The 25,439-nt window shown below is 32.2% G+C and overlaps 1 protein-coding gene across 1 annotated transcript in view; it reads right to left on the minus strand.

Moving 5' to 3' along the window:
• Window positions 1-6,980: 6,980 nt before the first annotated feature.
• MFS18 (major facilitator superfamily transporter 18) overlaps window positions 6,981-25,439 on the minus strand; it is a 47,652-nt gene continuing 29,193 nt past the window's right edge. Inside the window, exons 10-13 of the mRNA XM_076511967.1 lie at window positions 24,929-24,963; window positions 19,771-19,942; window positions 12,613-12,642; window positions 6,981-12,349 (exon numbers count right to left, since the gene is read on the minus strand). Coding sequence (XP_076368082.1) covers window positions 12,201-12,349; window positions 12,613-12,642; window positions 19,771-19,942; window positions 24,929-24,963 — 386 coding nt within the window. The 3' untranslated portion in view covers window positions 6,981-12,200. The remainder of the gene's footprint in view (window positions 12,350-12,612; window positions 12,643-19,770; window positions 19,943-24,928; window positions 24,964-25,439) is intronic.

Here is a 25,439-nt window from a genome sequence, read left to right on the forward strand (position 1 = left end):
TTGAATTTTTATAGCCAGTTGTGGGCCATTGAAAAACAGCAATAGTTCTAAAGAATGGTGACTTTCATTTTCAAACGTCAAATCAACTTTTTTATTGGCGTACATCGACTACCAGTATCAAACTTTGTAAGACAAAACTAGTCAATAATGAATTGTATCATCAGTTCCATTTTCCTTGCACCTGCCTCAAAGAATCATGATATGATAGCAATCAGGACTGAATTATTTAAGGACACAATAATTCACTATTTGCTTCATACCACCTGCTCAAATCTAAGAATTCCCAAGCACTTTACTCAGAGAAAATTGTTTATCCTTTTAATGAAAAATTTATTTCAGTCGTCTAGTGGTTTCTATACTTTCAACTTCCTAATAGTTGAGATGGTTATCGTACCCAGATGTAAAATGAAAATTAAAAACGACCGAGGAAAATTATTTTTACGTTAGCCCTCTAGCGAAGTTGGAGAAGATTTCTTAAAAAAAAAAAATAAAAAAAAATCGCCAATGTACTGCGTTTAATGCTTCACAATATGAACTACTACTATTCACAGTTTACTATTTTAACAAAACATAGTCCAAAATTTTAAATTTATATTCCAATGTTTACTAACTGTTTTAATATAACGTAGACCTAAACGACTACAAAAATTACATAAATTGAAACTAATTCAAGCAAAATGGATTTTTAAAAAGAGTAATGTATCTGTTAGTTTGTTGCTGGTTTGTTCTACAAACCGTTAACTGAAAATTAGTCACTCGACTAAACTATATTTAAACAGTTAAAAAAGAAAGAAAAATCAGGAATGTTTTTAAGGTAAGTTTACAATACTGAATTCTGGAAATAGAACATAACAAATAGTCAGATGTGGCTTTGCTCTATGTTGAATAAACAAGTGTTTAATGTTAGAGTGACCTGACATTTAATGGTTATTTAGTTTTCATAACAAGTGTTAATTATTTTAAAAGCAATAGTTATGACAACTGCGGTTATGTAACTTGGTAAGAGTCGTACGTCGTGTGTGATATTCAATACTTATAGTATTGTTGAAGTCATCTTTCTCGAAACCACGAAGTTTTTCTCGCTATGAGAGTATTGTTACATCATAATGTCGCTTAGTGTATAGAAAGTTCCAGGCCTCAGTTGTGAATGCGCGCGTGTGTGTGTATATATTTACGCGACAAAGCGAACGCAGTTGAGTTCAGTTAGAAAAAGGTTAGCGAAAGAAAACATGAAGTTAGCGCGTGTGTGATTGACCAGCCTTAACAGGTTATTCCTATACAGTATACCCTCACCTATTCGTGGGTTAGGCTCTTAACCCTATCGCATCGTATGCCGGTATACCAGGCTAGCGTCATAACGTCATAAAAACGAATGCTCGGTAAACCGGGTTTTTGTAGGTCATAGAGACTAAAAGCACTTTTCGAGGGTATGTCTATATTTACTCTCTCAAGCAGTTTTATCGATTGACGTCTTTATCGAACAATTATTACTGAATTGTACTGTACTGTATTATTATTACCTGAACTGTGCGTACTGTATTTATCTGTCTAAGTTTGCCTTTAAATTTGTTCCACTTTCTGTCAATTCTAATACGTGTTGTACGCATAGAAAATGACTTTACGGTACAGTAATACAGTATGGGTAACTATACTATGTACGTTTCTTTTTGATTAAAATATTGTTGCAGTACAAAATTAAAATGTGTTTACATTATCATTACTACATTAGTGAAATACATGACTGCATGCAATATTACTACATTATTACTGTATTAATGAGTAAGAGTGTCTTTAGAAAGTGTCTGGGAAGCATTTAGTACCGTATATAATCTCATACATAGAAGTTTTAAAACTGCATCCAATATTCGCGGTTTTCGCTATTTAAGAACGTAACCCCCGCGAATAGCGAGGGAATACTGTAGTGTGTCTTACTGTATTGTAAGAACAGATACTGAGAAATAATCATCTTGTCAATTGGGTTCTAAAGTAACTGCACAAAATTGTGTGGATTTTGACAAAACAAATAAGGTAATAATTTAAAGCTCTGGATACACTACGGTAACTAACAAAAGTGAAGTGGAATTACGTCAGAAAATGTAACAGAAAGTGAAGTTAGACTGCATGATTTTTTCGTTGAAATTAACCACAACAGGTGATATTTTAAAGTGAGTTAAACAGTTTAACAGAAATAAGGAGAATAAATTGTCTTGTCAAAATATGTGGACTTTGACAAAAAGGAGAAAATTATTTAAAGTTCTGGATACAACTGTGGTAACCCAGGGGATAACGTATGTGAATCTATCGCAGACTGCACAGTAAGAAACATAATATAGAAAAAAATAATTATTGTCGATTGGATTCTAAAGTGATTGAATCATCCTATGAAAAATATCTAGTGTTAAATACAATTGTGATATCCTATAGTATAAAAAATGTCAGCACATACATTTGACTTGGTTTGAATATACTATTTTAAAACAAATGGATTGTATGTTATCTGTTTATTATTCTAATTTATCATCAACAAGTCATAGACACCTGCTGTAAAGAATCTAAGCCAACATATAAAACCCCAACACTCTAAAATAAACAAGCAACGAAGAATGCCAGCTCACCCTTGACTATACCCTGCGTTTGCTCTGACTATGCCAATGCAAGATTCTAATCTAACACGAGCAGAGGTTTTCCAGGTTTGTATTAGCAGAATGTTAAGGGCGTTTTTCATATAACTGACCTAAAATAACTGTCCTCTTCTGTTTCTTTGTTTCATATTGTAATATACATTCATGAACACTAAGACAAATATAAATTTCAAGCTTTTTTTTCGATAACAGTTTCAAAACAAGGATCCTAAAGATCATATCTGATATTATATTCTCTTATCTGTAATTATGTATTTGGGTATGAGTACTTTATAAATTACACAAATATTACGTGCTATTTCTTGTCTGCAGTATATTTATGATATTATTAAAAATTGTTAACTTGAAACGTGGAATAGGAATCTTCAAAAAGTTACAGAAACAATACAGGTAGCTTAAAGTGAAAATACAGAGAAAGTTAACAATACAGGTAGCTTAAAGTGAAAATACAGAGAAAGTTAACAATACTGGTAGCTTAAAGTGAAAATACAGAGAAAGTTAACAATACTGGTAGCTTAAAGTGAAAATACAGAGAAAGTTAACAATACAGGTAGCTTAAAGTGAAAATACAGAGAAAGTTAACAATACTGGTAGCTTAAAGTGAAAATACAGAGAAAGTTAACAATACAGGTAGCTTAAAGTGAAAATACAGAGAACATACAGAGAAAGTTAACAATACAGGTAGCTTAAAGTGAAAATACAGAGAAAGTTAACAATACTGGTAGCTTAAAGTGAAAATACAGAGAAAGTTAACAATACAGGTAGCTTAAAGTGAAAATACAGAGAAAGTTAACAATACAGGTAGCTTAAAGTGAAAATACAGAGAAAGTTAACAATACAGGTAGCTTAAAGTGAAAATACAGAGAAAGTTAACAATACAGGTAGCTTAAAGTGAAAATACAGAGAAAGTTAACAAACAACATAAGGTTTGAGACATAGTGTCAATATTATTTATTCAAGCTACAAATCTTTATTTTGACTATCCTAAATATTACAGCTTTTAGACATGGAATGCCATTAAATTACAACATATGCATGTAACAGACTATGATGCTCCATATAAACTATAGACTACATTAAAACGACTTGTTGTCAACTGTTATACAGCTGCTTTTATTTTACTGACAGTTACATAAACTTAAAACTATTTCACACAATAGGCAATGATGCATTTAGTAATACTGCTTAGGTTTTGTTACAATACTCACAGCCGTTTTAGCTCTCGACTGACAAAACAAAAGTAATAACGAAGAACAGATGGACGATCCCTATTATGAATTACTAGCGTGGTTTGTGATGAGCACTAGAAAACATGTACATTATAGCTTTTGCTCTATAATTTACAGGCGAAGTTTTTGATTACAAACATTTGTCAAACCGAAAGTGACATTTGAAATATTTAGTGTGTTATTCTTTGTGTTATTATGGGTGAGCTTCTTACAGAATATACTGATTCAGTCGAGATGTAATACAAATGTTTTTAGCTCCTTAACTACAAGTACATTAGAGTAGTTAATAAAACACTTTGAACGCAAACACGATGCATTCTTTTTCTTTCCTCACGTAACATCTCATACCAATGCGTTAATGATCTCGCTTCAATAACTTTGCATGTATGTAAACAACTTTCACACGCGATTAAAAACAAATTATAACATTTCATTAAAGACAAATTATAACATTCCATTGTTTGTTTGTTTTGGTTTTTGGAATTTCGCACAAAGCTACTCGAGGGCTATCTGTGATAGCCGTCCTAATTTAGCAGTGTAAGACTAGAGGGAAGGCAGCTAGTCATCACCACCCACCGCCAACTCTTGGGCTACTCTTTTACCAACAAATAGTAGGATTGACCGTTACATTATAATGCTACCACGGCTGAAAGGGCGAACAAGTTTGTTGTGATTGGATTCGAGCACGCAACCGTCAGATTACGAGTCGAGTACCCTAACCACAAAATATAGTTATCTGGCCATGCCGGGCTCATATTTAGGTACGATTATTACAGAGAACACATTGTTCGTTTTTTGTGTTTTTTTTATCTAATAAATTACTTAAAGAATCGAACTGGCCTCTACCAATTATCTTACTGTTTTTTGTTCGATTACTTTCAAGCATCTGGTTGAAGAAACGTTCTATATACTATATCAGTTTTGTTCTCTATTTATACTCTTCTAATTACTAATACCTACAAGCAAAATCATACAGATAGTTTAACTTTCAAGTCTGATTATAGTAAAGGTTATCTACCGCTGTTCCTCATTTTTAACATTTTGTTTTCCGTTTCATATAACTTGCTAGCAGTGTGCGAATTAAATCAGTACCCTTTTACTTGCACCACTATATGTGCTTGTAACGATATTTAACACTAGGCTTTTGATATAAGGATGGAACTTTGTTATATATTGTTGTGCAAAGGTCTGTGCAGATTGTTTACTGCCTCAGCTAGGACCATTGTTCTGTATTCTTCATTCATTGCACTCTCACACCTGTTAAGGCATTTATTTTTCAAAAACTCTTTGGTACACTAAAGTTTACAAGTTAGTAAGAAACACTGTGAAGTAGCATGTAGATAGTGTGTTTTCAATGCTATGCCAGTGCTTTGAACACTATCTTATTTAATTAAAAGGAATAATAAAGTATGCATACGAACAAGTCCAGGCGTTTGTGAAATCCTGTGGCAGAACTTTGGGCATTCTAAACTTCGCACTATAAATTAGTTTGTTTGTTTTCAATTTCGCGCAAGGCTACTCGAGGGCTATCAGCACTAGCTGTCCCTAATTTAGCAGTGTAAGTCAAGAGGGAAGGCAGCTAGTTATCACCACCCACCGCCAACTCTTGGGATACTCTTTTACCAACGAATAGTGGGGTTGACCGTCACATTATAACACCCCCACGGTTGAAAGAACGAGCATGTTTGGTGCGACGGGGATTCGAACCCCTCAGATTACGAGTCGCACGCCTTAACCCACCCGGCAATGCCAGGCCGTTCACACTATAAGATTAACACATCAATTGTCACTGTCTACACTTGCGAATGTACAAACATGATTAGTAGTATAAACATTCTTTCGAAATCACATTGCCAGTGTTTTATGAATACTAGGTTAATTCTTCAAAATATGTATAACAAATACTACACTTTACAACTTTGAAGGTATATTCACAAGTTCAGGGCATATCCAAAGAAAAGGAGAAAAATCCTATAACATTGTACAAAATTTAAATGTAACTATTGTTGAAATATAGTACAAACAAATTCCTTGCAAATTCTAAGTTGATCGATTAAGAAATAAAACAGCATTCCATTGTAATGTCTACTTGTAATGTTAATGTTACAAAAGCTAGAATATAATTTATACTACCATATGTTAAAGGTGTCTCATAATAAACATTTGTGGCAGGGAATCAGCTGCAACCTCTGGATAGTTTTCTTTAAAAGCAGTACAGAACTGAAAACTTGTACTGTAAAACAGCAGGAAGCAACTAGTAGAAAGTAAAGGAAAAGAAATTCAGACAGCAGCAGTGGGACAACAAAATTATCTAAAAATAACATTTAATATTTAGTTTTTATTGTACTGAACATGCTAGCATAAAACACCTTCGGTTCTGTGTGGGGTTCAAGTCTCCATAAATACAACACTTTATACATACTAATCAAGTTCCTCCATTATTCTAAATTAATTCTGTAACTCATCAAAGAAGATTCTGTACCTGAATAAACCAGATGATCTAAGAAGCTGTCTTGAGATACATTAGTTTTCCCAAGCTTTTGTTGTTTTGTGTGTGTTGGGGTTGGGTAGGGTATGAACATAATTCCAAACATAACTCTCCCTGATCTCTGAGGGGTACAGAAACACCAAAGTCAATGCTAGAATCATTTACAGAGGTGCTAGAAATCTTTTCTAAATCACATAATGCTTGGGTGACCTTCTGGGAGCATTTTAGTCCTCCTTGGTAAGTAAAAGGGCTTTATCATATAAATAAGGGCAAACCAAGTTTACCTGCAAAGATTGAGCCTATTGGTTCCAGAACTGTAGGAGTTAGATGGACATACATACAAGGTTAGAAGCTGAATTAACATAATCTTTTATATATTTGTTGGCTTTGTCATGCATACTGCTTTGGTGAAATGAAAGAAAGAATAACATTTTGACCATAGCCTATAAGAAGCTATTTGATTTTACAAGTTTTTTAACTGGTAATAGAAATCGCTGTGTGGGTATAGATACTAGAAGTAAATATAACTAATACATGGGAAATTTATATTCTACAATCTTTCCTTGTTATTAAGATAAGCTAAGAAAGTAAACTAGTCTGTGAAAGAAGTAGAATACAAGCTTATATTTAGCAATATTTTTATTTAATTATATTTTGATAAACTTGAAGCAAACAAAGAATACAAACATGCAATAAGAATACAAATTGCATTGTAAATACTAAACCACAATTAATTGAAGCATTAAATATATCAAAATTGCTAGAAAAAGCCTTTTATCCCACAATAATTTATTAAAGAAACATTTTCCATAAAGTTTCCTCCAACAGAATCATAACTTTATTTTCAAGTTGAAGAAAATATTTTTCACATTTCAGTTACTATCAAGTTGCATCTCACATGACAAAGTTAAAAGCAAGTAATCAAACAGAATATTACTTGAAAATTTTAGAGAAGACCCAAACATATTTTAAAAATATGCTACTTATTGAGCAAGTTCATTATCATTATCAAACTCTAAAGACACTCTAATTTATAAAAAAAATATATTTCACCCCAAAATTTTTAAAAACCTTAAAATTTAATATAACATATTTATGAATAAGTCTTAAGATCTTTTATAAAAGGATATGAATGAGCCAGAATGAACAATGGTTCCATAACTAGTACACTTTTCAAAATAAATTACTTCTATTGAAAAATAATGACTTTTTAAACTAACCTTCTGATTCATTGTATAAATTACAACCTTTCACAAACCTCTTCCCTTTTAGCCAATACCATCATCAAGTTATGCACTCAAACAATTCCTTTGATATTAATCAATCATATCAGGTTGTATTAAGTTGAGAAATAACAGCAAGATATAGTTTCTGACAGTCACATACGACCCCAAAAATCTTCATAACAGCATTTTTTCTTTTAGATTTAAAACAGTGTTAAATAGAGAGCCTGGAGTGGGGATATACTTATTTATCTGCAAGTTATTGTTCTATGAATAAACTAAAGGTGTTAAATGGAGAGTCTAGAGAGTGGATATGTCCAGTTATGTACCAGCTTTTGTTCTATGAACAAACTAAAGGTCTTAAATGAAGAGCTTACAGTGTGGATAATCCAATAATATACAAGCTGTTGTTCTATGAACAAACTAAATGTCTTAAATAAGAAAATCCAAACAAACTCAAAACATTTGTTATTAAATGTTCACAGACAATAATGTTGTAGTATGCCACTGATTTAGTGTTATTGTTAACATATAAATTTAGAAAAATGAAAAATGATCCCATATTCTAGCAGAGTTGCTAATATACGTTTCATTTTTTGTTGGCTATTAACATACAGTAAAGCTCTTAAAATAACACTTTTCATATCTTAAAGGTAAACAAAATTCAATACAACTAATATGTTGCAATTTCACAAAAAGTTCAGTTTCAACAAATGAATGTTACACAAATAATTATATGACACTTCTTAAACAAATTACAGAAGATTTTATAATTCTAGCATTATCATTTGCTCATAACACAAAATATTAAGTTTTTTTTTATTAATAAGTTAATTTACAGCTCCAAACGATCTAATTTAAAAATTTCTCTACCAAGTTTCTTCTGGAAGACCAATAAATTATTTTTAAAGAAAAAGTTCCTACCCTTGGGTTTGAGAGTACAAATATCAATTAGGAACAATCCTTAAGCAGGACAAAAAATAATTAGTTTAAAGAACTGCGTACAAAAACATACACAGGCATAAAAGAAATAAACTAAAGAAACTGAAAATAAAACCAAATGCACAATTAGGCTAGGAAACTTTATTATAATTAATCAATTCTGAAAGACTGTTATAAGTAAGACCACTCTTAATAAAAAAAAACAACTTAACTGAAAAGCTTATATTTGGTACAAACCTTTTTAAATTCTTCACCAGTTTTATACACTAAGTACTGTGTGTGTGTGTGCAAAGCTACATCAGGCTATCTGTTGAGCCCACAGAGGAGAATCGAACCCCTGATTTTAGCATTGTAACTCCGTAGACTTACTGCTGTATTAGTGGCAGGGCAAAGTATACAACACACACAAGTGATATTTTTGAAACAAGAAATCCATCACTTCTGTCCTTTCATATTAGCAGAAATCCTTAACACTCATTCCTCTACTTTCAAATTCACTCTCATGAAATTATTACAGTATTCCAAACTCTATGTTTAAATATATTCCAAATACTATGGTCACTATTCTAAATGTATATACAACACATTATTTTAAACTAAATCACACTATTCACCATATTATCACTTTACGGAAACTTAAAAACCACATGGCTATTCCTCCAGTAACACTTTTAAGTGCTTTACAACCATGAATTTTATTCATATATTATAAATTCATAACAAAGACCAAATACCATGTGGATAAATCCTTTATAACACACCTTAATCAAACAGTCAGAAAATTTAGTTTGAAAATCCTTATCATACAAAAAAAACCTGTAACTTACATTTCCTCAGTTTATCTTCACTGTGTTAAAATATTTCATATACAACTAACATGCATAATAATATTTAAAGGTCACACTGTAACACAGTACTCAAGCCTAATTTTTCTCATGTTGTTTCTAGCTTGTTTGACTGTTATCACAATATACTATACTATACTGCTCTTATCTTTTCAATTTCCACTTACCAGACACTACTTGAAACTGTAATGCACACTGAAGTTGTACGTTTTTAAGAGAAATAAGCTAACATTTTAAACGTGTTTGTATAAGTCACAATTTTTAGGTAGGAAGAAATAAATAAATGATTTTGGTAAGATTGCAATTTTTTCAAATGTTTTCAAACATTTTTGCATATACTTTTTGAACATTAAACACAAAAAAAACCTGTTCATACCATTGTCTTTCAAAATATAAACTAAAATATTTAAAATGCTATAGATACAGAATATGATGAAGTTTAGATGATGTTACTGTTGTTAAGATGTTCATTTTCACAAACTAACCATTTTTTTTTGTATTTTGTTCCTACTTAACATGAAAAGTTTCACACACAGACCAGTCACAGTGCTATTTTATAATTAAATTACACTTTTGCTTTGGAAGAAATAAAAGTTCGTTAATATAGAAGTAAAATAATCTTCTAATATACCTAACAAAAAAATACAACAGCATGAATTACATTTCATGCTGGTTTATAAAAGTAGCAACAATAATGAGTACATTGTATTTTATATATATATATATATATATATATTTACAAACAATATTTATATATAAATTACATAAATACAAAACACTTGCACATACTTTATTCAAAAATATTGTATCAAAAATATCCCATTTTAAATAACATGGTTTAATTTCATTACAACAAACTGTATCTGTACAGAATAAAAGTGTATTTTTACATTTCTTTCCAATTACCTGAGCACATCTTAATATGATAAATTTAGACTTTATTAATTGTCTTTGTATCCTGTATAATAACACTAAATTACTAGTGCATTTCATGCACACAAAAAAAAATCAACATTATTTCATGCTATAACAGTACAGAAGAAATTTTAGCTTTTCATGAAAATAGAAAGATAAGGGAACAAGATCTACTTCATTCATATGTAGTACAAGAAAACCTGAAACTCTGAAACTCAAAATTTTTTTTTTTTTTTTTTTAAATTTTGTGACATACAACACATAAGTCAGAAAGCAGTGGCTTATGTGCCAGAAATGTGCAGGAACAGAATTCACTCGTGTCTTTCAGACTTTACATGATAACTGACACTGCTCAGACACTTGTAAGCTAATGAGAGTTTATAAATATCTCTTGTGTATTACAAAACACAAAAAATATTTACACAATTCATGACTAGAAAAATGTAGTTTTTATTTATTTGTTACTATTAATATTTTTTTTAATACACATTACAACAAACATGATAAATTTATCAATCTGAGATGCAATGTTGTTGTTAGTTGGCTGTTCAGCCTCCTTTTGAGCAAAGAGTGAAAACTATATTGAAGAAACAAATGTCAACATCTATTTCAAATGCATTACAACAGAATAATAAAACAGTACAGTCTTGCCTCACACACTAGCACTGAAAAAGGATTTAATCTTGTTCTTAAATTAGGAAAAAGAAATAATATCCTTATTCTTCACACAGTTGAAATTTAAAAGCTGAGAATTTGCTTTTGATAAATTTTCAGAGAGCAAGAAGATGGCTTACCCTCAATTCTCATAAAATACAAAAGAATTCACTCAACTACCTCACATACTTCAGAGGAACAGAAAAAGGAATGTGGAGAAAATAAAAACATCTGCAGTTCAGTTTTTATCACAATTGTAAAGAGTAATAATTAGTTTACTTTTGACTAAAGTTATTAATAATTCATTTAACCTTAGGGCTATCATGAAATATCAAAACTAGTTGAGAAGTTTCATTATTTAAGGGAATCTCCAATATGATGCTGAATTCAAGGTTATTTGTAACCATTTTGCATACCTATAAAAGTTAAAACTAATTATTTTTCAAATTTTAAAAGTTACTCATTCCTTCACAACTCACTTCTGAAATTATTTGAATAACAAATCTCAGTACTAAATTAAACTTGAGGTGTTATTCACAGTTTCTAAAACATTCCCACTACTGTGAAGTTGATAGATTCAACTCATTGTTTTCAGTTTCTGTACATTGATTTTCACCTGTTGTACTTCGAGTAATTTAATATAAATGGATTATTTTTTTAACCTATTCCTATTTTAACAAGGCACAATTATTATACCATATTTATAACATAATTCAATATTATCACACAGTTTTATTTTTGGCTTGAATAAAAATTTAAGCTCTTGACCTTTTATCATGATATTACTAATTATTTTGCAATCTTTAAGAACCAAAATTAACTACTTTTTATATATTAAATGCACTTTTGTTTTCCCTTTTTGTAAGCTTTAAGAAACCAGCATGAAGTTGTCTAATTAATAAGCTAAAAGTCAGAAGACAAAAAATGGTTTTTATCAAAATATTATGATAAAATATACATAAAACATCTGAATGAGTTTTTTTTGTGTGTTTTTTTTGTTAATGGAAAATGTTTGAATAATGAAATAAAATTTATCTGGTATGATCCTCTGACCCCACTACAGCTCTCTTAGTTTATAAATCTTTTAAATCAACCATCAGAACTTTTCTAAGTAATGGTAAAAACAGGTATAGGATGCAAAGTTCAGTATCTTTTTACTTATTTTCTTTTATTCAGAAATAACCATATTATGGACAAAACACCTTTATAAAAACTTATTTCCATCCACAGGTGGTTTTAATAGATAATTCTACTCAGCTTACTCAAGATGTTGGCAGAATAGGCTTGGCAGTTCCAAATATCAAAAATAAAGAGCAGAAAATAAAGTTTAAGCTTGCTGTAAAGTTAAACACAATTTTCCAGCTGTGGAAGATCTCTAAAATGTATCCAGTAACGTAAACACCCAAGAAACCTAGAAGAGAAAGTATACTTTCTGTAATAATAATAACAAAATAAAAAATAACTATATCAATGTGTAAATACCATTTCATTGTTATGTTCAAACAATGACTACACATTTCTTTTTCCTTCACATTAATCAAATATTCTTAGTTTGTTTTTCCAGACTTATGTACTACAGCTGAAATTGTTGTAATAAATTTTCAGATAATTGAAAATGTTTTCTTATGGTTATTTAGTTCATTATAAATGTTAAGAAATATTTAATCCACTTACCAGGTATGGCTCCCACTGTGTTCATCATTCCTAAAACAAACCACACAAAAAAACAAACTGCTGAAACAGTATTCTGTTATAAAAAAAACAACTAGTTTTGTTTTTATATTATAATTTTTTTTGTGCTAAGATGCATAAATACTTTTCTCAAAATATTAAAATCCATGAAATTCTCACTCTATTCTTTGTCAATATTGTAAATTACAAGCACATACAGTGATTGAACACCTTATTAAGGTCCAACATGTATGTCAGTAACTTGATAAATACTGGAAATAACAAACATATACTGATTAAAAACCTTATCAAAATCCCACTTGTACATGACTTATGTTTTACATATTGAAAATTACAGGCATACATACTAACTGAAAACATTATTAACACACTACAATTATATGACTACCACAGCATTTATTTTTATATAGAAAATTAACTGATCAGGTGACATAGCACATATTCAGATATGTGGTTACAAATGTGGTTAGTCTACAAGTTAGCATGTAACAGCAAAGTCTTTCCAACTTTTAAAGGACACATTAATGGCCATGCATCTATAAAAAAACAACAACAAAAAACACTGTAATATCAATTCTTTAACAAGTTGTTCCAAAGTAACTGCCATTGGTCTATTAAGAGTTGCAATATAAACCAAATGCATCTGCCAATGAAAAAATACTAAAAGTCAACTATTAGTAACTAACTGAGAGTGGGGGATGATCAGTCTTATGAAGAGAGTAAAATGTCAGACTATTTCCCAATTAACCAATCTTTTCAATACTGGTTAAACTGAAGTATCCACAACAATACGATATTAAAAATTGCCAAACACTTTGATAATGCAATTCAAGAAACAGTCTCTACCAGATGTAAGCAAAAAGAAAAACTTTCACAGGCATTTTAAGAGTAATCTGAAGATAATATGTACTAGAAGCACATGTGACATAAGTGAATGTAATATTATGTAATAAACATTACACATTAATAATACAATTAAGAATAAATAAAGAATATAAAACAAAAAGAAGCTAGTGAACACATTACAACCTCTGTATATAAATAACTAATGTTGAGGTCACACATATCTTTTCACACAGTCAATTTAAAATGCAGACAGTCAAGTGTCAAGAATAAAATTAAACCTACTTGAAACACAGTAACATTATAACAACACTAGGTGTGTATTTATTTGTTAACTGTGCATCTATACAACACATTAATCTGATGTACATGCTGGTATAAATACAAATTTAAATACCAAACAAAGCATCTTACAAGTAGTATACTATGGTTTTAACCAACAAATAGTATGATGCAAGTTGAATGTTTATACTGTGTACAAGTTAGTTACTATATATTCTTTCAAATAGATTTATATTAAACAGTATCACATAAATTCATATTCAGAATTGTAGTTCAATTAAATTACAATACATGTCATCACTCAAGTTTGACCAAGTTGTTATTAAAAGTATTACAAAAGTTGGGTTATGAATATATTGTACATATAGTTTCATCTTTACCAGAAATGAAAGGTGTTACTGATATCTCCCAATTTTGTTTTCCTTCTCACAGCAGATATACTTAGTCAAACTGCATCTAATTTAGTACAAACTAAACAGTATGGAGCTTCATCTTAAAAACTTAAATAATTTAACCTGGTATTTCAATCATTTTAACTTACATTGTGAGAGACACATAGTTTTAAGAAATATTTTTGTCTTTAATAGAATTACATTTTTATTGTTGATGAAAAAGTTCCATTTTGTGTGCTGAGTCAGTTTTAATTTGACCTTTAATACCACATTTATTTTGATAAATAATTTTCATGATTTCACAAATCACCATATTCATCTATAAATAATAAAAACCTGATTAACAAAAATAGTGACCTAGGACCTGATGTATCAAAATAACACCACCATTACTCTTTTCACACTAAATATCTTTTAAGTCGAGTACAACTTATGTCTAATAAATGGTTTATTTTCAATAAATAATAAGTTGTTTTATTTGCATTTATTGTTTGAATACAATAAACTTTATAATAATATTCAATAATTCACAATCTGAGTCAAAAGGACCTTAGTCTCTTTATTGTACTTGCTAAACCTAACAATTTTTACCTGATGTTTTGTCATAGAAGAGCATTTCTGTAGTGTTAAAATAAACATAATTTAAAACAAAAAGGAGTGTCTAAAGAAACTATAAAAACACTCAAGGTTTATGGTATGTAACTTAAATCTTATTTCCTATCAGTTCACTCTGTTCATGCATAAAGGAGATTTAGGGGGTCAATATCTTAAGAAACTATAAATTACCATATACATCTTTTTTTTTTTCTACACCTATGCATATACATACCATATATTTGATCTATTTAAACATTGGCTATAGCTATCTATAAACATTAGCTTCATTAGTCATTGTTATGTCTATATGCTGTGAAACACTGTTTAACCATAAGCTGACAACTGGGTCAAAGTGTGCATGTCACAACCATTGACAGAATTAGATTCAAAATTTAACTAAATAATTTTAACATCAATTTATTTCAATAAATTTAACTTAAATATAGCTTATAATCCAACTTTTCGTAATATTTGAGTTATCTTAATTTCAAAAGAATTTACTTTTTTTAAAAAAATTACCAAACACAAGGTTGTGGACCAACCCCAATTGACACAGGGTTAAAGGTCTGCAAATGAAATAGTATGGCAATAAACGTAATATTTTCCAATACTGTCAACATATTTCCTGTAGATACTTCTCACAAACAGCTTTTATCAACTTATACTGCTCCATGTATGTGTATATTTTTGCTCATCAGTAGCCTTGATACTCCCACCTACCCTCATGTGTATTCACCAGTGTCCTCTCTTCCATGTGGCTTGAAATCACTTCAAGATTTGACAGTACATATAAAACCTACACTAGAAGTAGGGAGGTTGAGTCAGAAATTTTAAAAGAGGTATGTATCTCTCAAATATAAATTTTCAGTATAGGAAAATGTGGATTTCTGATATAATATCTCCCCTCCTCTCACAAATAGCTAGAATCCCACACTGATTTGGCAGAAGATCTGGTGAGTATATGATCCCCAAAGTGTTAAAAGAAAGACCATAGAGTGTGCAAATAAACCAAAGACAACACCCTCAGAGGAGACTATCACTTTTGAGCCAGGTACATCTTCGTCCACATTAAAATGTGTCACAGTGAGGGTGAAATCAAACAGAGAAATCCCCCAGCATCATTGGACATAACTATCACATCTGCTAGGAACTAATATCTGGGGGGATCTGGCAAAGAAAATGGTATGCATAACCAGTGCAACACTAGGCCACAATGTGAATGTATCATCCAGTCTATGGTAGGAAGAGGATACCTGGCACACACACGTGAAATACAGCAACCCAAAGCGTAGAGTGGTTAGGATGCATTGGACCATAAATGAGAATTAACCTCAACCAGTACTAGTCAAAACTTGACAAGGATATTTAGCCCATGATAGGAAGAGCGTCCTCTACCTTTCATCTTGAGTATAGCAGCTCCTAGGGAAGATGAGTTTCTGTACAAAGGATCTGCATTATTACGTGCATACACCCAACACAACAATCACTATATCTGTGAAGAACTAACATTCAAGGGCCAGTAAATGGGAATGTATCTCCAGTCCTTCACCAGAGGTCACTGTATTGTCATCTGCAGTAGAAGAATGGTACATGGCTACACACACATGTAACAATTTATGTGGTGGCTAGTTCAGCTCCAACCATCACCATATCTGCTGGTAACCAATTTCCAGGGGAGAGTAGAAAAGAAAGCATCTCTGTCAGAATAGGAAATGTTGGCAAAATGCGTCATCTACCACCTGGAATTGTCATCAGATCTGAGTACAATGAGTGTCAATGCCATCAACACCAGTAAAACACTACTGCCCTAATCTTAACTGAGTGGGATTGAGCACACTCTAAAGGAAGCCTCCAGGCTCCACCACTTCAGCAGCTAGGAACTGGTAAATGGAAAGAATTCCCATACTCTACTAAAACAGGGGGGAAACATTGGGCTGACCAGTGAATACAGCAATTTTATCCAAGGACAAACCCAATTCATCCAACTGCACCTGGATAGGAAGGCCAAAAGAAGCAATGGCAGATCGTTTGTTCTGAAAACGTATGGCCTACCGAGGAAGGAAAACCCAACCCCAGGTTGGATGCTTTGGTAAGGAGCAAAGTTTCGAAGCATACAGTAAAGACAGTTGCAAACGGCAGAGGTGCAAAGAAGGTTCATGAGACTCCATGTATAAGCTCTAAACTGAGAAAGTGCAAAAAGCCCCAGTGCAGAGCTGAAGTCATTGAAGATGAATGGGGTCCAGTATCTTTAAGGCAGAGGTTCTGGCAGAGCCATAGACCAGTGATCCATAGTCGAGTTTCGATTGAATAAGAGCACAATATATCTTTAGCATAGAACATCAATCCGTTCCCCAAGTGGGGGAAGAGAGGACAAGGAAGATATTCAGTGCTCTTGTACATTTGACCCGTAGCTGCTTGATGTGTGGTATAAAAGTCAGCTTACAGTCAGAGATAAGCCCCAAGAACTTTCTCTCAGGAATCACAGGCAGCACAATTTCATCAATATGGGGTTCAGGATCAGGGTGAATACCCCAATGGCAGCAGAAGTGCATGCAAATGGTTTTAGGGAAAGAGAAGTTAAAGCCGTTTGCTGTGATCCACTTCAGTGAACAAGTGAGGGCAGTGTGTAGCTGCCATTCAATATACCTCATGTTCGATGACTGACATGAGAGGTGAAAGTTGCTGACATAGAGCCCTTTTGCAACAGTAAGAGGAAGTTCTTCAGTGATGGCATTAATCTTTATACTGAAAAGTGTGACACTCAAAACACAGCCCTGAGGGACTCCAAGTTTGTTTAGAAAATAATGGGAATCTCCTGTTCATTAAAAAATTTTTTAATAAAAATGGGCAAATGGCCACATAATCCATATATATGGAGGTCTTGCAAAATGCCATACTTCCATGTTGTATCATAAAAGGATACTGATACAAGATGTTGTCATTTGAGAAAGGCTTGTCTGATTGATGTTTCAAGTCGAAAAAAGACAAGCATTAACCATCCTCTCTAAGGTCTTACAGAGACAGCTTGTCAAAGCAATTGGATAGTAGTTTGAAAGAATCTTGGGATCCTTCCCAGGCTTAGAGAAAGGTAGGACAATAGCCTGGCACCGGGCATCAGGAAAAACATTCTCCTGTCAGATCCAATTAAAAACAATCAGAAGAAGAGCATGAGAAGCAGGAGACAGATGGTGCGGCATTTCATAGCATATACCATCAGGTCCAGCTGATATACTGCCAGACTGATGAAGGGCCAGTTTGAGTTCTACCAGTATAAAGGGACAATTATAGTCATAGAGACAATCAGTTCGAAAGGAAAGAGGTGATCACTCTGCCCTATTCATGATGGCTAAGAAGGTGGAGGAAAAAGCAGAAGTGCTAGATACACAGTAAAAGCTTTCACCTAGAGTATCGGCAATACTCTGGGTATCAGCTACTTCCTGGCCATCAGAGCAAGATCAAGAGGGGGACAGAATAATATTGTCCACTGACCTTTTGGATCTTGTCCCATATGACTTTGGAACTGGTGGTAGAAGATATACTGGTTGTGACTTAATCCAAGATTCCTTCTGGCTTTGATATATTACCCACCGAGCACGTACACAGGCCTGCTGGAAAGCAATGAGGTTCGAGAGGATGGGATATCTACAGAAAGTATCCCAGGCTCGTTTTTGAGCCTTCCGTGCTATGTGGCAGGCTAGATTCCACCACAGACAAGGATATCATGGAAAACGTGCCTAGGTTTTAGGAATACATTGAGCAGCTGCTTGTATAATACAGTCAGTTATTGCTGCCACACACTCGTCTATTGATGGCTTACAGATGATGGCAGGATCAAGTTCTGCGAGAGCAGTGAAAGAGGGGCAGTTTGCATGATCCAACTTCCACCGGGGCATGCAGGTTGGGTGGCATTGACCACGGCCAGTCTCTCTCAAAATTATAGGAAAATGATCACTGCCTTGTGGATTATTGTTAACCCTCCACGAAAAGTGGGAGAATAGTGAAGAGGAGCAAACTTAGAGATCAATAGCTGTAGAGGGCTGACTAGATGCATGGAAATAAGCAGAGGAACCAGTACTGAAATGAGAACAGTTGAGACCAGAGAGCATACGCTCCACAGAGTGACCATGACAAGCAGATTTGACATAGTAAAGGAGAAAAGAAATGTCAAAAACAATTCAAAAACATTGAAACATGAAAAAACCTGGATTAAAAAACACAGAAAAAGGGCCTTGAATAATATTTGAAACTTTAGCCAGAAACCTGATGGAACTTTTCACTAAAAACAATCAGGAGGAAAGCACAAGCAAAAACACTTCCTAGCAATATGACTGCCAATCAAAAAGTGACAAAAAGCTGCATGGTAGAGAGAGCACGTGTAATGATAGTTGTGCAGCACTCTAGTGGTGGATGACTGCTGCATGATCATTTGCATGACAGCTTACAGATGTCTCACATGAATACATGTAATGGTAGGTGGGAGTACCAAGACTACTAGTAACTGAAAATTTGAACATGAGAGGGCTGTATAAATTGTTAAGAAAAGCTATTTTTGAGATGAGTTGTGCAGCACTCCTAGTGGTGGATGACTGCTGCATGATCATTTGCATGACAGCTTACAGATGTCTCACATGAATACATGTAATGGTAGGTGGGAGTACCAAGACTACTGGTAACTGAAATTTGAACATGAGAGGGCTGTATAAATTGTTAAGAAAAGCTATTTTTGAGATGAGTTAAGATATCATATCATAAATCTCTAACAGAGAAGAAAACTTCTGTGAGTAACAATTAGCGTGTCAATATTTTCATGTGATTATAGTTTCTAAGTAAATATCACCTATACTTAAAGATGGGCAGAAAGATTCTAAAAGAAAAGAAAAGAAACTCATAAACATAAAGCAATACTTTCAGACATAAAAACACAAACAAATACAAACATTGATTAACAACATTGGTCTGCAAGAAGTAACAACAAACACTACAGGCTTAATTTGGAACTAAACTTTACAAACTCACACTAACTTACCAAAAACAGTTCCAGCACAGGTAGGAGCTATATCTAGGGGATTTGCAGCAACTCCACTTAATGTTAGCTTGATCAAACCCATGGCAACAGCTAGTGAAACAAGTGCACCAATGTAGCTACTCTGGTAACCAATGAAAATAAGGAGTAAAGATGTAGGATACAGTCCACATCCCTGTAACAAAAATTAAGAGTAACATTCATTACCAGACTAATTTAAATTCATTAAAAGAATGAAGGAAAATATTATTTTTCATTTAATAATAATATGCATAAAAGAATGAAAAGTACATGATATCAGGTTTTATCTTCAGTTTGCTCCTTTACCCATCAAAAATCATGTCACTTAAGATTCAATTTTGTGCCAATGGAATAAATGGTTTTGTCTTTTCTTTAGAAATATTATGCAAACAATATAACATTCCTTCAACCTTTAATGATGTAAATATAACTGATAAGATTGCTAAATCCTGTCTCAACATAATATTTGAATCAGTTAAATTGACATTCTGGGAGATATTAACTACAATATACCACTTGAATAACTAAAAATAAAATATCTTTCAAAAAACATTCATTACCAGACTAATTTAAATTCATTAAAAGAATGAAGGAAAATATTATTTTTCATTTAATAATAATATGCATAAAAGAATGAAAAGTACATGATATCAGGTTTTATCTTCAGTTTGCTCCTTTACCCATCAAAAATCATGTCACTTAAAATTCAATTTTGTGCCAATGGAATAAATGGTTTTGTCTTTTCTTTAGAAATATTATGCAAACAATATAACATTCCTTCAACCTTTAATGATGTAAATATAACTGATAAGATTGCTAAATCCTGTCTCAACATAATATTTGAATCAGTTAAATTGACATTCTGGGAGATATTAACCACAATATACCACTTGAATAACTAAAAATAAAATATCTTTCAAAAAAACACACATCTTTTATCAGCCTTACAATATCATATATTTTTCATCTATTTAGTAAATATAATTTTAAAAACATAGAATTTAAGGCACATGTATAGGTAAATATAAACAAAAAGCACATACATACTGTTCTTTAAACACCTGAATATTTAATGATTGCATGTATCTTTTCTGCAGAGAATTCATTTCAAGCATCTGGGCACACAAATGGAATTTTAGCTAAATTCTATATATCAGTTCAAATTTCGTAAACTTTACGTCTTCAGGAAGTCAATAGGTCTGATTTTCCCTGTTATTATAAAACTCATTTTACATTTAAAGCAAATTATTTCCTGAAATTTCCCAAAACTGTCCCACATTACTTATTAACCCCCTTTTCCTATTCACTAGATGCAAGACAAAATACACACAGTTATAGTTTTTCTCTAGGTATAAACATGAAGCATATTAAAACTGAGTATATATATATTAAAGGTTTCTTTTTCATTACAAGTGAAATATGTGGTATAGATACCTGATGCATTCTTGGGTCAGCAAATCAAACAAATACCATTACATGGTACTGTGTAAATGTGTCAGGATAAAGTTAAAAACTGGATTTTAGGCTACTTTCAGATAACAATGGAAAGTAAACCACAGGTGAAATATCAAAATTATATTAACTTTTATATTTAGTACAACAGAAACTCAGTGGAATTGTTTAAGTTCAACAAACAATTAATATTTTGTGTCCCTCTCTTACTTTAAAAACTACAGATAGTTTTTAAGCCATTGTTGTAACATTTATTCAGTGTCCTTTGGGAGTTTACTCCAAATGTCTCTAATACACTCCCATAGAGTTTCTTGGGAAGTAATTTTTGATTTGTCAGGTTTTTGATTTATCAAATCCCAGATCTGCTCAACTGCATTGAGATCAAGGCTCTGTGGAGATTGTTGTATCATTTGAGTGACTCCAGTAACTTCTAAGTAATTTCTGCATAGATTCTATGAGTCATTATTATTGTCATTATCTTCTTGATTGTAGAATCCTTTACCAAGAATATACAAACTAAAGTGTATATATATATTATGACAAATCACTAACTAATGGTACCTATGCCAGTCCATTATTCCACCTATTTTACAAATATCTCCTGTTAGCTCAGCATAATAACACTCCCAAACCATCATACTGACTCCATCATACTTTATGGTAGGTGCTATGCTTTGAGGTAAGAATCTTTCACCTTTTTTCCACTGGATGTAAAACTTACACTTTAAACCAAATATTTCAAATTTGGACTCATCTGTCCATAATACCTTTTCCAATCATCAACAGTCCATTTTTTGCAATTTTTAGCAAACTTCAGTCTCTTGACAATACTCAGAAAATCTTTTAACTGCCACGTGACCAAATATTCCATTCTCACAGTGTGTTCTTGATACTGTAGATCTGGATGCTTTTCCATCTATATGGTTGATTATCCCATGTTTGAGATCATGGGCAGTCTTCCTTCTGTTCTGAAGGCTACACAAAGAAAGATACTTAACATCAGAATCACTGAGTTCATGTGTTCTACCTCTTCATTTTCTATTTTCAAATTTACCTGTCTTGGTCTCACAACCTAGAGTATATTTGACAACGTCTTAGGAGAATTTCAAATCTGCAGCAGTTTGCCAGAGAGACCAACCAGCATCATGTAAACCTTTTATGCAAACTCTCTGCTCCACTGACAAACTCACTTTTTTGAGCCATGGCATGACAACAAAGCTTAATATGTAGTTTTAGAAAGTTTTCATCAAGATTTATTTCTGAAGTGCTATTAAACTGATTGTTTCTAGCACATACCAATACTACATGCTTGCTTCTTGCTATATAGTTAAGACACTGTATGGGGTACCATGACAGTTATTTTAGATCCTAAGTTTGTTCAGTATGTTCATTTAAGCAGAACCCTTATAACATGCCCTTGATGCAAGTACAATGGAATTCTAAAGATTGGTAAGTATTCTCACCCTGGGTCATTCAGTTGTCAACAGGGATCAGTGAAGCATTACCATAATGTTGAAATTTACATTCTATAATTACATGGAAAAATTAGCCCCATAAAATGGAAAGAATGATGAAATATTCTCTTATCTTAAAACTTTTACACAGTATTGTATAACACATATATAAATTAATTTAAATTACTATACGGTAAAGTAATGGTTGAGTAAACTAGACTTGAAACTCTATAGAAACTGTTTTTTAAACTGGTAATTCTTTTACAATGTAAGAAATAGTATAAAGGAATGACTGCTCCTTAGAACACTGTCAGTTAACATTCCAAACAAAAGCCACATACTTTATCACTATTAAGTATTTCTTGAGTAATTCTACTTGAAAAATTATTTTCCTCCTGCTTCACATCATTTAATGTCAATGTAAACCAATCTTTTATACATTATAAGAGTAACTGAACAAGTGTAACAAAAGACATTTATAATATTTTTAACTAAAAAAGGTTTTAAATGTTTAAGCAACCGAGATTGAAGAGAAAACAAGACACTTGACTGAACTTTCATTACATAAAAACAACTTTTTTCACAAAGAACATAAAATTGGTTTGAAACCTATACAATTATTCATATTTTAGAAACAAGAAGAGATGCTACTCTATATCAATGAAAAGTGTAAAACTTGACTATATCTGATGAGCTCTCTCAATAAAACTTTTAATTAAGTTAAAAAATGTACTGAATAAATAACACTAAAAGAATGAGAGAGAATAGTATTGCACCATCCATATTAATACAGCTAGTTCCCTCTGTTATTCCCACTGAATTCTCACTTTGAGAATTTGCAAGGTCTGGAGAAAAGAACACTGGCAGTGGGGAAGAAATACACAAAGTGTGTGAGGTAAATACTCATTGAAAATACATTTTCAGTGTAAGAGTGTTAACTTTTGATACAGTTTTACCTTTCTTACAAAAAGCTAGAATCCCACATTGCAACACTGAAACCAAGTGGAAAGCAACTGCCTAGAATGAATGGATGTGTTCCATGATTAAAACAAACTACACTTTTGGTGTAGCACACAACTTCTAACCTAATATGAACAGAAAAATGGAAGTGCACAAGTGTTTTATTTCGAGAGGTACAATCCATAGTAATATATAAATTGAATTAGCTGTGTAAATTCACAACTTCAATTGGACAGACACAGTTGCATAACTTACCCTCAGTGTTAAGAGGCTGAGTATCAAAAAAGATTGAAACAAATATACTGTAACATGTACCTAATGGCTAAAGCATATGAATCATGTTACATATACTCATCAATCCTAACCATAAGTAAACAATGTTGTACCCAAAGTAGTCAAAGTTTTGAAGAGGAAGTTTGTTTTCAGCTGAAACTGGATAAACTCCCAAAACTATCAAAGGACCTAGAAGAACAAAAAACAAATCTGGCATGAAAAGAATGCAGCATTGCTTCAACTCGACCATAGGAACAGGGTAATATCTGTAAACAGTATTACGAGCAAAACCATAACTCACTCAACTGTAAGTACAGGGAACAGATATCTTGCATGTAGAATTATGAAGAGGACATGGAACATTCACTTTACTGTAGGAGCAGTACATGTACGTCCAGTTGCCAATATTACGAGATAAAGTCCCCAAACTCAACCATAGAAGCATGGAAAGGACCTCCTACAAACAGAATTAATGAGAAGAGAGGCCTCTACTGCAGGAACAGGGTAGTGTCACCCTGAACCCAGTATTACAAGGAGGATCCCTATGCCTGAAAACACTAAACTCACATTAAGTACAAAGACCAGACTTGTGTCTGTCTGTTACAGTCAGTGAATGCTGACAGAGAAAAAAGGTCAAGAGGTGACACTGCCAACTGTTCAAAAAGATCAAATTTACTTGTTGAATTTATCTGCACATTCTTAAAAAAAAAAAAAGATTTTCAAGTAAAGACCATAGTGTAAGAGTTCTGCAAAGATCAATCCTGCTTATAGAATATTACACTTAGTTCATAGTTTAAACAGATTACTATACAAATATCCTAACTGATGCTGTTGTTAATAAGAGACCTATCTAATACTATGTTGGAAATCAGTTAACATGAGAATATCACACCGTTGCAAATCTTTATTAAGTAAATTCACCAAGTACTTTAAAGTCACTTTTCAAGTTTATAATTTTTATAAACAAATTCCAGCTTCAATTATTACAACTGATTACTTACCTCAAATAGCTTCCTCACTAGTGTTATGCCCCATCCTGTTAATACACAAATATTAATAGTGGTATGTAATAATACTTCAACTAGCACTTTAAAGTCAAATTAAAGAATAAAATACATAAACATAAGATACATTAAATTCATACCTTCACTATATATTACACTAATTTTGCTATTGTATTTTGATAGATTAGACAACAAACATAACATACATAGTTCTCTGTTTTCCACTACCTCAAATAATTATGTGACCTCTGAAAAGCCATATTAACACCACCTATGATTCTCCAACTTCCACTCTATATTATTATATTAGGTACTGCTTGTTTTTTTACTGTACTATTTCAACACTGTAAATTTTATTATTTGATTGATCAGGTCCCTCTGATTATTGTTGCATCTCCAAACATATTTTTGTTTGATTGTGATATACTATAAGATCAACTTCTTAAGGTTCTCTGACTCCTATTATTCATTCTGAAGGACCCCTATCATATCATGGTGTTAAACCTTA

The sequence above is a fragment of the Tachypleus tridentatus genome, chromosome 7, assembly GCF_004210375.1.
Source record: "Tachypleus tridentatus isolate NWPU-2018 chromosome 7, ASM421037v1, whole genome shotgun sequence".
Taxonomy (NCBI): Eukaryota; Metazoa; Arthropoda; class Merostomata; order Xiphosura; family Limulidae; genus Tachypleus; species Tachypleus tridentatus.